The 14,304-nt window shown below is 41.5% G+C and overlaps 1 protein-coding gene across 2 annotated transcripts in view; it reads left to right on the forward strand.

Moving 5' to 3' along the window:
* The window catches only part of IQCA1 (IQ motif containing with AAA domain 1), a 113,163-nt gene that overhangs the window by 82,434 nt on the left and 16,425 nt on the right, over positions 1-14,304 (forward strand). Inside the window, exons 13-15 of one of the 2 annotated variants that reach the window (XM_069782131.1) lie at positions 1,785-1,867; positions 4,687-4,794; positions 8,230-8,429. In XM_069782131.1, the coding sequence (XP_069638232.1) occupies positions 1,785-1,867; positions 4,687-4,794; positions 8,230-8,429 (391 nt within the window). The remainder of the gene's footprint in view (positions 1-1,784; positions 1,868-4,686; positions 4,795-8,229; positions 8,430-14,304) is intronic. The other variant, XM_069782132.1, reaches the window with a different exon arrangement.

Genomic DNA, 14,304 nt, shown 5'->3' on the forward strand with positions numbered 1-14,304 from the left:
AAGACCTGGACTAGATCATTTTGGTGCTAGCACTACACAATCAGTTGATGATCTCCTTACCCACTTTAAAAAAGAAAAAAAAAAAACAAAAAAAACCCCCCAAAACTCTCCAAGCAAATATTTAAAGTAAATGTGTCATGGATTATAGCAGAGCATGACCTCTCTTACAAGAGCAGTGCCAAAGTCTAACAAGGATGCATATATTCTGTGCTTTTAAAGTTACTCTTGCACATACCTGCTTCTTATATATATAAACTTAATACAACATACAGGCATTTAAGAACACAAGCATTTTAGTAGCTGGCTTTTAATCAGAGTTTATGTGGCATTTTGGCTCTATGCTTTGCTCTTCCCTGCTGAGCAGGGAGGGAGGAAGCATTTTGGAAATAACCAAGAGAAGCTCAGGTTCATCTGTCTTTTGGCATGGTGGAGGGGGCACAGGGGGTTTTAGTCAACAAAGACTGATCACATCACACTTACTTGGAGGAGACTCAGGGCATGCATCATTAAGTTTGCACGGTAAAAATAATAAGACAGGAAAAGTAGAAGTCATGCTTCCAACAGCACTGTCAGGTTAGTCCCATTCTACCTTCTGCTTGTTTTATGATGCATACTCAACATAAAATCACCGAGAATAAAAGCAAGAGTCAAAGTGGCAAAATCAACACTGTTGAAGGTGTGTTAAATTTTGTATTTGCTTATCACTACTCCTATACTAATTGTTCCACTAACTGCATAAACATAAAACTTCCCAGCTGAAATGGAAAAAGGCTGCAGACCTCGAATTATATATGTAGTTTTATTAGCCAGCTGAGAGCTGCTATTAAATACTTTTATTGTAGGCATACCAGAACATCCCAATTAAGATAAATGACAAAAAAAGCTGAGATACTGAAGGAAGAGAATGTGAAAGTGCACAAACAGCAAAAGACCTAAAAAGGTTCAAATCGGTATTGTTTATACTAACAATATCACAAGAATTTCCAACAGGCATATTCATTTTATGTAATCCTTAAAGCAATATCAATCTGTTGAACCTAGTGCCAAAAGTGTCATTGAAATTAATACTTAGAGAGAACTCCAAAAGAGAGGGTGTGGACAATGTCCACACCAATAGAAAACCAGATACAAATGTACATGTATTAAATCCTCAGTTACTGGGAGCTGTTTCCAGCCACTAATGGAGATAGGAAGAAATCATTCCACCGGAGAAGCTATACCTGTTTCCACTGTATGTTTTTCCCCCCTCAATCCTCCTTTGGCCAGCATGACCCTAACACTGCAGTAGGTGAACCACTGGTTGCACTGATCGAGTCATTCCCAGTATGTTCCTGACAAGATGAGGCTGTCTATTGCAAACAGAATAAATTCCAAGAAGAACTAATGAATTACTACTAATTGGAGAGCTAAGTGAATAGGTATAGTAGTGTTAGGATTGCTATTATTGTATAATTTAAAAATAATTTCCCAGTAATTGATATTAATGAACGAGTCTATTACACAAGTCATAACTGATCTTGTATCACCTGGAAATGGGTAATGGAATCAGTGTGAGAGGGAGCCATGCAGTCTGTGAGGTAATAAAAGAAATTCCTTGCCATAACGCAGGAAACGGTATTTATTGATTGCATATTGATGGCACTAATAACCTTTACCTCTGAGCTACAAAATACATTTATAAAGCTGAGGAAACATAAATAACTCTTAAGCTAGTTCAGTTATTGAAGGACTGAGCTTTTACTTACAGTGCCCTAGAATTTCTGAGTGATGTCTCTTGTCCGTAGGACCATCGATTCTCTGTACAGGGAACTAGTGGAAGAAGGATTACTAATAAAAGCCAAGACCGTGAATCTCTCCGATTATGTTGGTAAAGTACACGTTTTACAGCTAATATGGTGTTTAATCTAACCAAACCTCCAGCCATTCAATGTTCTCTGACCCCTATTTCCAGTCAAGAGTGAATCCAAGAGTAATTACACTTTCAGGACTTTCAAACTTGAATATCTAAGGCCATGTATGCAAATCAAGTTTGTTTCTGCAGGGTGCTTAGTACCTTTCACTTCTGCTACTGAAACCAGGACCTGTTTGTAAAGCTGGTGGTTAGCTCCAAGCACTAACACCTGGAAGCCTTGAATGTTTTTGGATGTCACAAGCCACTCTGAGGTAGAACCAGGACATCCTTTAAGGAGCACTGGCCAGGCATTGGCAAGACAATGCAAGTCTATCAGACTAGGGGTCATAATCCATCCAGAGTATTTCCCAGAGAACAGCAAAAACCATACCTTCAGCATTTGTTCATTCAGCAGAGAAGACTTGCCCTCTTACCTCCACCTCCCTGACTGCCCATGAACTTTGAGCAGTGCTTTGAGGCATATCTGGCCCTTGATTTGAGGAAGCTGTGTCTCTGTCTAGTTCTGCATTTCATAGTCCTCTTGCCCAGTTTGTTACCCACAGCTGCAGTCAGACATGCTTGCCTATGCTTACACAGAGCAAAAAAAAACCCAAACCAAACCACTTGAAGGCTACACAGAGGTCTGACACCATCTCCAAAAGCATTTGGTGACATACAGCAAAAACACAGCAACCTTAACAGCAAAAAACCCAAGATTCAGTTGTTTCAAAGGCCACCATTACTTGAATTTGCAGACATCCAGAAGCCACAATGCCACAGGCTGTTAGTACATTATGTATTGGAGCCAGAAAAGCTAGATTGTTGTACACCACCTCTAAATGCCGTGTTTAGACAAACTCTTAAAAGCACCAATTATTTCCTTCAGAGTCTTCACCTACTCTGTTGAAGGCTGAATTAACAAGTATTCCATCCATTTTATGCTCATTAAAGATCATGAAGTAAAGTAATGGAAGATTTTCATCATTCCTTCATTCAACCAACCAGTACATCAAGGTCACTTTTGTCCAACAAACATTCCCTACCACAGATGTTTTTAAAGCACATCTTAGCCAGTGGATAATAATTAACAGCTGGTAACAAACTTGGAAACAGGCTGAGATGGCTTTGGGCCATCTTCCCTTGACCCTGAGGTTTGAAGCCTTGGCTCCTCTGCAGCATAGAGCAACACAAGGGCTGCTCCAAGTTACACCAGCAATATTCACTTCCCAGCAGCAGAAGATACTGGGCATAGAAGTGCTGAGCCTAGCAATATTCACCTGGCTGCCTACACCCATGCCAGGTCCCCCATGTGTCCCAGCACAGATGCTGGCCCATGCAGACCAAGCAGCAAGGAGATGGCCCAGACTGTCAAAGCCAGAGCTCTTTCTCGCTCAAAACTCAGTCATGCTTCTTGAGCTGCCAGAACAAGATAAAGAAGGTATTTAAAGTTGGCCTGGGATCTGGACTTTTTTTTATTATTATTACTACCAAGAAAAGCCCCTTTAAGGGTCCGAGGACACAGTCAAAGCCTGCAGAAAAATAAGTCCTCATCTGCTCAGCTTTTACGTGGCTGAAGTCTAAGCCCAGTCCCTGGCAAAAGGACAAAGAGTGGAATTGTGCTACACAGCAAGTAAAGGCACTGAAATGTCCCCCCTCTATGACAAACCGACATCACTGAACTAATTTTCTTGGTGACCTTATCTAAATTAGTCAGAGAATATCCACTGTGATTTATGTTCAGTTGCAATTAAACCCTTTGATGCCTTCTAATTAAATCTGTGAAGATTAATTCCTATCCAGTTCTTTTGATTTCTCCTTAAATAAAAGATAAAACCTGAAATGAATTTTATTCTTCAGAGGGGAGGAGGCAGCTGCACCAGGGCTTGTCTGCCTTTTTGCCCCCAAATTACAACTCCACTTTCTCTCTTAACCATTGCTAATTTACCTCTGCTCCAGAGAGCTCTAGTGCTCTCCCTTTTTATTTCCAATAAAACATGATATACTATTATTTTTTCAGTAATGTAATTCATGCTAAAAAAATAATCATTGACTACAGTCACAACTAGTTTTCCTGCTTGTGGCCCATCTTTCTGGATCTTTGTTCTCTAACATGTCTTGTATATGGACTTTGACAGAGCAAGCAACGTGATTATGGCTCTGTAACAAGAGCTGAGGGAAGATTAGATCATTTCAGTTCATGTTGGGGATTTTTAGTTTTCTTGGGTTGTTTTGTGGAGGTTGGGTTGGTTTGGGTTTTTTGTTCAGAAAAGGTGAACTGCAAAGCAAAGAGCCCCACCAAATTAGGTGACAAATGTCTACCATAGTGAGAAGCTGAGATGTGATGCAGCCAAGGGAAAGCTTGTTAAAATATTTTTTCCCCCTTTTTGAAATCCTTTTGATAGAGCATGGTTCACTGGGATTCCAGCCCTGCAAAATCCCAGATCTAGAAATCTTTTGCCAGCAGTGTGATTTATTGGTGCTACTAATGATTCTTCTCCACAAAGTTTCTTTAAAAGGTTACTCGAGACCGACTGCTCTGCTGAACACCTTCCACAGCCTGGAAGGGAAAGTCCACAGTGTGTTTAACTTAATTTTCCTTTGCAGTTCACCTTTCAAATTTCTCAGGGCCACATTCCACAACAATATCGCCCTGCTTGAGTCCCTGTCCCTTGACAGTACTGGGTTTGCTGAGAGCATGTTATATTGGTATTCTATGGTAGTTTTTCATTACTTGAGTTATGCATTTTATAACAATGCAGTGTCACATTTATTAAGCCCATGCTTCCTCCCTACAGGCGAGTACAGCTATCTGGGGACCACACTTCGTCAGGTAGATATAGAGCCAATGCCCTCTCTTGCAGATGTCAGACAACTAATAGCACTGTATGGAATATTGCCATTAGGTAAGAGCACAGCAAAAATTACTAGAGGGCAGAATACAATGGCTTTGCTTCCTGTCAGTAACATGCATTTTTACTGGCTTTGACAGGGCTTGATTAATCGTAATCTAAAGCATTTTGCAGTATAATTGTTTTTCAATTAAGCCTTCTGAGTGAAGACCATATCATTTTAATAGTGCATAAAGGAGTTTGCACATGCTATTGTCAGGTATTGCATTTCCATACCATCTCTGTTTGCATGTTAACAGTTTGTGAATGGCAGCACATAAAAGGAAATCACTTGGGAAAGATAATAGCTAAAACAAGCTCCAGTGATCAAAATTAATCAAGTTAAGGGAAGGGCTAAGGTTGCAATTTACCTTTTACAAGCTGGCTAATGTTACTCAGTACTAAACAATGCAATCATTTAAGGAATTAGTCTGAATACATTTTGTACATCAGAGATAACACTTTTAAATGCCCTTGCAGTTCTAATGCCAGACTTAGCCAACATCTAACAAGGCTTTGCTGGGTCAGGTTGTTTGCTTTTAACATAAAATCTATCCCATATTTTAACTTGGGAATGGCATTAAGCCAAACTCTAGTTTGCAGTCTAGTTCTAGACTGCAAGAAGTGCCTGTCTCAAGGGCCTCTACTCATACTTTGCTTGCATCCTTTTCCATTCCTGTTGGATATTGGGGAGATTTTAACTAGCCATATCCTCCCCCAGGCTGTATCATTGTGTGCTGATCCCCTTTATAGGGCAAAATAGCTGACGTCTCCCTGTCTCCCATTCTAGCAAATGGAGCAGAGATGACACAGAGCTTCTGCTTTTCTCTCCCCTTTACACACCTTCCAGAAAGGCCAGTGCTTGGGCAATTCTGTACATCCATGCTCTGTGGCTCTCCTTGGGCATTTCACGCTCCCCCTGTCCCCAAACCGGCTCGATATGTTGTAGAAAGCTTGGTGCAATAGTGCACAGGTCTGCTTCATTCAGGTTTTGGACAGAGAAGAGTGCTCCCGCTGCCCTACAGCTCAATCTGAAGAGTCAGGTTAACAAACAGGATGCTAGCAGCACCCTTGCCTTCAACCTAGATGGGGCTCTTCCCATGTAAAACACTCTCAAGATGGTTTTAGGTAAACCCTCAGGGGCAGGCTGCAGGTTTGACTGCAATCAGCTGAGACCGTGCTCAGCAGTTATCCCTGTCTGCACTGACTGCAATGTGGTATTTCACATATCAGATAACTCCTCCAAGGTTATGTTTTAACACCATCTAATCTAGTGAAATCAAGCCCCATGACACCCCCGAGGCAGGAGGAAAGAGAACCCATAAATTTTCCTGCCATTTATACAATTGGCAAAACTTCTAGGGAGAAGAGACCTTGGACTAGTTGAACAAACAAAAAGTATTTGCAATAGCAGTTTGAAAAAATGCCTTTGAGTAAAAAAAGGTATTACATAAGCCAAAAAAAAAAAAGGCACAGGAATGGTTTCACCTTTTGGGTGATATGTTATGGATGATATTTTACTTAATTGGTCTCAAAACTAGTTAATCATTATGTAATTGTGTATGTGTAGAAGTGGAAGTTTTTCTCAAAATAGTCACCGGATGGCAAGGAAGGCTCCAGCTTAAATGGCATTGAGAAAATTATAAGCAGCTGAAAGGAGAAATAATAGTAGAAGATATACTTCATCTTTAACCACAGAGGAGTCTGCTGCTCCCCTCATAATAAATCTGTGTGTAATAGTAATAGATTGGTATGGAACGACCAAATATTAATAAAGCCTGGGTGGCTGACAACTTCACTACATCCTGCACAGTGCTGAAATAATGGCATTCATCTTAGCACTCAGTTCATTGTCATTTATTTGGGACATTAAACCATTAGGACACAGATAGGCAGCCCGATTGAATTTGTTTTTAAATACCATTCTTACCTAGCTGTCCCCCTTAACCTGGATAACTTTTCCAGGCTAAGCCATAGGCTCCCTCTGCAGCTCATCACTTTCGGGGCCAGTTTACCCCACTAGTCCCATAGTCTGGATAGACACCAGTCTCTTCTTCAGAAGTAGCAGATGCTCACACAAATTTTTCAAATCTGACTTTGTAACAACCACCACTACTGATACAGGACATTTTTAGGCACAGGCAGTGGTGTTACTGGACTATCAGTGGGTAAGGACAAAGCATTTGACATTCCCTGCTACTTCCATCTCTGGAGGTTCACCTGTGCCTAATTCATACAGTGACAGAGCTGCAGGGAAGACAAGTTCTATCACCACCAACCACCTAAATCTCTCTCTGTGGTTCTGTTTCCACAATGCAGGCATTTCTACTAGGCTTTCCCAGGTGATGGAGCATATTTCTTACAGCCCAGAATGAATTTACCTGGAGGAGCCAGAGAGACAGATTTAGAAATGCTGAGCAGTCACTGCTGCTAGCAGAGCAAGTGAAGCATAGCAGCCCTGGCATTTGCATTTGCTCACCCAAATAAAATTAAGGGAACAGAAAAGGATCCTTCTTGTAGCAGATACGTCATACCTACTCTGTAGCACGCAGCTGCCATGTTCCAGACTGGGGAATAACATTGGCTCCTCTACAGATAAGCTAACACTACTCTCAGCAGGTGTGCTTAGAGGTGATATCAGCAGTGAAGGATTTTGGAGCACAGCTATTCAAGTGACAGTCAGTCTCCAATGCTCACTGAACAGCAATAGCATTTAAGAAGAAAAATTACCCAAAAAAGGGAGGTGTAGGCAGAAGTTAAAGAAGAGCAAATAAAACACATGGTAACATCTGGTTTCAAAATCACTGACAAACACAGGTCCAACAGATAGTCCCATTAGCTTGTTTTCTTTAAAGACGGGGAAGCTGGAAATTGTCATTTCAGGCAGCAGGAGGAAGGAATTCTCCTAGTCCTATGTGCAACATGAGTCTATGCCCTTGTCCAATTGCAGAAAGTGAGGACCTGCTCTGACAACAAATGCAAAGCTCAAAGCCGCAGGTACATCTCTAACTCTGCCTGACAGCTGAGGGAGGGAGTTGACAACTGCTGTGTAATTGAAGGCAAGTGTCCCTGTGCAGAGCACCAGGCTTGTCTGTACACATAGCCACCAGCAGCAGTTCCATATCAGTGCTCTTACCTTGTGTCCGTCCTCAAAAATTTACTGATGAATTACCTTTCTTTTAGCTCGCAGTTTTAGAGCAGAAGTTTGCCCATCAGAAGGTACAAATAAGGGTGGTTTAGTTTTGCTACAAACAGAGATGTTAACTCAAACATGCTACAGCCACAGCTCTGGTTACACAGAACTGAACTAAAGAGCACTTGTGCCATATTAAGGAAACAATGAATTCATGTTATAAATTATTTACAGTGAAGAAAAAAGGAAGAATCATTCCATTACCTTTATGGCAGACTTAAATGAAAGCAATAATAGTGCCATATGACTTTTTACAGGTTCCCAAACTGTCCATGAAAAGGCTCCTTTGGTGAAAGCCTTGTTACTAGCTGGACCTGCTGGTGTTGGAAAGAAAACATTGGTCCATGCCATCTGCACAGAAACAGGAGCCAATCTCTTCAACTTGTCTGCTTCCAACATTGCTGGGAAATATCCAGGCAAGAATGGCCTGCAAATGATGCTTCACATGGTTCTCAAGGTACTGTGTTTTGTGTACTTCTCACCAAGTTGGTTCAGTTCATCACATCTTTTGTGGAACAAATAAGGAATTTAATTGTAGTTCCTCCATACCAAGGAACATATATACCAGTCATACAAGGGCAAAGCTGCCCAAGGTCCAAAGGTCTGCCAACCCATTTTGAAATTCCCTCCCTGCTTTCAAGTTTTCAAAACCATTTGTTGACAGACAGTGTATGCACCACTGCAGAAGATTTAACGGCCCTTGAGAAATCACTCATAGTAGCCATATTTTTCACATTAACATTTGTGCAAGTTTTGTGTTACCTTGAATATGAAAAGCATCATAGATAAAACAAATTCTGTTCTCTATTTATATGCACATCAGTCAGGAATGCTTGCCATGCAGCATTTAATCAAATACTAGACCGGGGTGGTCAAAAATTTCCTCTCTGGGACTGTTGCTGTAAAACAGCTCTCCCCTATCCTGCTCTCTGTTTACCTATCAGCAAGCTTTTCAAAAGAGGGAATCCTAGTTCAGGATTACATTAACAGAAACGTATGAGAAGTCTGGAAATTAAAGAAGGCATATGAACTGTGAAAAACATATCCCAAATCCTCTTCAGAAAAAAAGACACTCCTGGCAGGATTTCTTCCACATTTTAAGTCCTCAGCATTTTTGCTAAGGAAGGAAGCTGGTAAACATTTCCAGACAAAATACTCTTAGAAAGAAAAAACAAAGCACACACACTAGAAAAAGCCAAATACAATATTTTTCCAGTGCCAGAGGCCTACTAAAAGACTGAATTCAAATTGGCTTTCCCTGGGATTTATCAGATGTATTTTATTAAACCCACTATTATAGCAGGTTTTGTGACAGGTGCCTCCATCCCCAGAAAAGACAGGTTTCACAGTTAAAAGCAAAGCAATCCCCACGGACCCCGTTTCTTGCTGGTCAGAGCAGTGCCTAAGGAAAAGTGACAGTGCTGTGATCATGCACCTTTGATGTCTTAACACTAGCACTGGGTCTAGCACTCCCTGACACAAGCTAGTGGCATTAGACTGAGCTAATACTCCCTCTCCTTCCTCTGCTCTGCACATTTCACCCTTCTCCACTTCATTTCTCTGCCCTCATCAATAGCAAAGCACGTGCCTGGCTACAGGCGCAGCACACACACCATCCTTTCCATCATTTAGTCCCCATTAGAGCACAAGGCCTTTAAACACAGGAGAAAGGAGAGCAGCCTTTTTACTCCTATAGAAGGTTCCAGCTGAAGACATTAAGGATTTTTGTATACATACATATGTATAATTTTGTCATGGTTTAACCCCAGCCAGCAACTAAGCACCAGGCAGCCACTCACTCACTCCCCACCACCACTACCCAGTGGGATGGGGGAGAAAATCAGGAAAAGTAGTAAAACTCCTGGGTTGAGATAAGAATGGTTTAATAGAACAGAAAAGAAGAAACTAATAATGATAACGATAACACTAATAAAATGACAACAGTAGTAATAAAAGGATTGGAATGTACAAATGATGCACAGGGCAATTGTTCACCACTCGCTGACTGACACCCAGCTAGTCCCCAGGGGGCAATCCCCCGCCCCCACTTCCCAGTTCCTATACTAGATGGAACATCCCATGGTATGGAATACACCACTGGCCAGTTTGGGTCAGGTGCCCTGGCTGTGTCCTGTGCCAACTTCTTGTGCCCCTCCAGCTTTCTCGCTGGCTGGGCTTGAGAAGCTGAAAAATCCTTGACTTTAGTCTAAGCACTACTTAGCAACAACTGAAAACATCAGTGTTATCAACATTCTTCACATACTGAACTCAAAACACAGCACAGTACCAGCTACTAGGAAGACAGTTAACTCTATCCCAGCTGAAACCAGGACAAATTTATACAATAACTGGAACATACATAAAATGTGTGTGGATATCTATACCCATTAGATAAGTATATATGTACACACACGTATACACATACATGAGTCTAGACACAGGTATATAAAAACTCTTACATTTTTCCACATTACTTAAGAACAAATGGAAACATTATCTAACACCTTCCCCCAAATTACAGGCAGCAGCCCAAGCTTACTTCCCTACTGTAGCTCTTACAAAAGAAGAAGTAACACTTTGGTGAACCTCCATGAGTTACTGGGATGGAAGTTGCTCACAGTCAATCACATGAAATAAAGGCTGTCCAGGCATTCAGTTATCAAAAGGTGACTTGTTCCAACTACAACAGCACTACTGCTCCAAGATCTGCTCCTTTAACAGCAGAGCAAATGGCACAGCACAGAGTATCTCTTTCCAAGGGGTACAGCATCTGCATGCTCATTTCTGTGCAAATTCATATTGACATAGCACCAGCCTGTCTTAGCATCATTCAAACCAAGTATGCTCAATTTCCATTCCTAATTCCTTTGGTTGTTTCACCTCTCCCTGCTGCCTTCTGTCCCTATGGCCAAGTCACTGATTTGTCCAATCTGCTGATGATTTAGACTCAGATTCTGTAGGTTCCCAGAGCCAGGCTGGAAGCAATCCTCCATCCACACAGGCTCTCACCTCTGCAGTTACAATCTCTCTTTTTTTGGCCTTGACAATGTCAAATGCATCTCATTTTCCCTGTCTTTGGGAACTCTCAAGTGCCTGCCACAGCCATCCGCTCCATTTGTCCTGCCATCAGTTGCTGCTTTTTTACAACATCAATGCTCCCATCCAGTATCATAGTCCTGCACCTCCTGGGATGGAGTAACTCCATGCAACAGCACAAAGAGGTCCAGGCCGTAGCCCACCAACTAGACAGCAGCTTTGCAGGAAAGGACTGGGGGTTCTTAAGGACAGCAAGTTGAACACTAGTCAACAGCATGTCCACACAGCAAAAGTCAGCCAAATACTGGCCTATATCAGCAAGAGTATAGCCAACATCTTAAAGCAATTAATGATTCCTGCTCTTTGGCACTTATAAGACCACAGCGGGACACTGTGTCCAGTATTGGGCTACCCTGTTACAAGATGACAGACACAGCAAGCAGGTCCAGTGGAGAGCCATGAAGACAAGGGGGCTGAAGTGTATGAGATAAGCTGAACAAATCCACTTGTTCCAGCCTAAGAGAAGGCTGGAGTGAAAGGGACTCCAACTGCTGTTTCCAGGGGCTTCATGGGATAATACAGACAGAGCCACACTCTTCCCAGAGGTGCACAGCAACAAAACAAGAGACAATGGACACAAGTTGCAGCAAGGGAAGTTGTTTAGTGTTAGGGAAAAAGTTTCACAAGGAATCGAAGGATAAGGAATCTTTTATATCCGGATTTACATGAATTTACTGTTATTCAAGCTGAAGCAAACACAAGGGCAACACAAATTGAAAACAAATACCTTGACAAGAGGAAGCTGAACACTGGTATTTGCCCAAAAGAAGTTTATTTTTCACCATGGTAAAAAAAGTCTGGTGTAAACATATTTGGATTATTGTAAGACTACAATATACAGTGGCACATACAGCAGACAAGCCATGAAAGCAAATGGCATCTTGCAGCTGACATGCAGTATTTAATATTCACAGCTCTCAGTCTACTATGACATAGCATAGTATACCTTGTTGAAGTGCCTTGTGTGCAGATGATCGCTGAAAGATTCACCACATCTCCATAATCAGACACTTCTGGTCATGTTTTTTGCAAATAGCAACTGCAACTGTTGTCAAGCAAGCTTTCTACTCCACCTTTCCAGAAGTGCCTTTATAGAGAGTTAGTCAAGCAGAATACAGACCTTCCACTTACAGTTGTAAGTGAATGACAGGAAACATGACAGTTCTTTTTCTGTTACCTTATGACCCATGTAACCATCGTTAAACACCAGGATTTAGTAAAAAAGAATTAATGGTGCTCTGTGATAAAGGTGAAGTAACCTTGCACTTTCGATTACTTATCGCATCTGCAAACAACAGAGTTTCTGTAATGAAAGGAAACTCTGGAGAGCATAAAATGACCATTAGGAAACTTTCTGTCCATAACTGAGTGTTGGCTGCTGGCAGTTGTTTCGTGGGAGACACCCTATGCAAGTGAATAGCATTGGGGAAAAAAAAAAAAAAAAAAAAAAGAAACTTAATTTGTTTCAGATGCAAAAGCCAAATTCTTTTTCCCCCCCCTCCCTTATTTTGGGAGGAGACTTGCAAGAGACATACCAGCCCTGATCCAAATGAGAGGCTTGTGTATTACTCAAAGCATGCATTTGAAAATGTCATACGGAAGAAATGACTTCTCATACCAGAACAGGAACACACCAACATTTCAATCTGCCTATTCAAAGGCAATGTAACAAAGATTAATATTAAATAGGAAAACTATTGAGAGAAGCTGCAAACACCAAGCCCGAGCACTTGTGTTCTCCATAAAGACACAGCAAACCCTGCCAGGTCAGCTCTGCTTCAGAGTGAAAAGAGAGAATCTGTCTCTAATATAGAAGCACTTCCCAGCAGTCCCCAAAACAAAACTCATCTTTCAAGCGTGTACCAGAACGTGCTGGAATATTTCAATCAAGCCACATTTTCCATGCATTAAGCCAGCCTCAACTCAGCTCTCTACCAGCTTGTACCAACCGACAGCTTGGCTCTCCCGCATTCCCATCAAGGCACAAAACACTGCTGCAGTACAACAGCTTATATAAAAGATGCAAAGAAGGATAGTGAAGGATGCATAGAAACAAAAACAAATCCAGAAAGGATCAAGGAGATAGAATGCCTGACTCTGCGACACAGAAGTGTTAAAATGCAGGTAGTTCATAAGGCTTAACTCCAAGGCAATCAAAATGACAAGCACTGGCCTTCCATTAGCAACCATAAGGCAGCCATCAGGTTAATCACTACCAGAGTGAGACAACCCCTCTCCCGTCCTTTACCAGGGCCGCAGCAGCACACAGAAAGCACATTGTACAAAAAGCCACACATGGGAAAATGTTATTAGTGCAACACTGACCAGGCTAAAAGGTTGGGAAAGAGGTGGCTAGGAGGAAATACCAACAGAGAAGTCGTGTATGTGTATCAACAGCTCAGCATGTGCTGTGCAAGCCGTCTCTACCAAGCAAGGAGTTTTACAGAGCAGCAAGCTGCAGAAATATTTCAACACCATCACTGTTAGGGGACTCTGTTGTCAGGCTATTTATTTAGGCTATTTAGCAAGTCAGAGGTGACTATGAAAGTGTTATACCAAAAAAGGAATATGATTAAGTTTATTTAAGATTAAAATATATAATCCCAGCATTTAGAGGCAACATAATTTTTGAAGTCTGTCGTTAATTTTTTTTTTTTTTTTCCCCACTGATTCAGGCTCATTTCTTCGTAACCACTGCTGTATTGTCCCTTCAGACAGGTAATTTTTCTGGCAGTCTGAAGAACCAGCTACAGTTTACCCTAGTACCTTACTCTGTATTTAGCATTTCCATGCCACACAAGACTTTTCCATTACAGTTGAGGTTTGGGAACAGTACAGTCAGCCTTTCTTCCAGGCATCCCAGAACAATGCTTTTCTCTTGGTACAGTTCAGTCTGCTAGAAGCCTAGATCCTTGAAGTGTTCAATACCACCAGTACTCAAATATACAGTGTTATTTCTGTGACAAAGCAGCTCTACATTGTGTTACTCTAGTGTCAAAAAATGAAATGCATGCTGTTAGAAGACAGTATTTTATAGTTGTTTTGTATCTAACAAACCAGAATACAGTGACATCATCACTGTAGCACTGGAATATTTGCCTGGTGAGGCTCCCACAGATAAGGTCTAATCACAGGTTTCAGCATCTTGCTGCTTTGAAGCATTTCTGTAATTATAAGCTACAGAGTATTGAGCGGTTTTCAGCAACAACTTGAGCTTCCAGAAAACCTTAGTCTTG

Source organism: Haliaeetus albicilla, chromosome 4, assembly GCF_947461875.1.
Source record: "Haliaeetus albicilla chromosome 4, bHalAlb1.1, whole genome shotgun sequence".
Classification (NCBI taxonomy): domain Eukaryota; kingdom Metazoa; phylum Chordata; class Aves; order Accipitriformes; family Accipitridae; genus Haliaeetus; species Haliaeetus albicilla.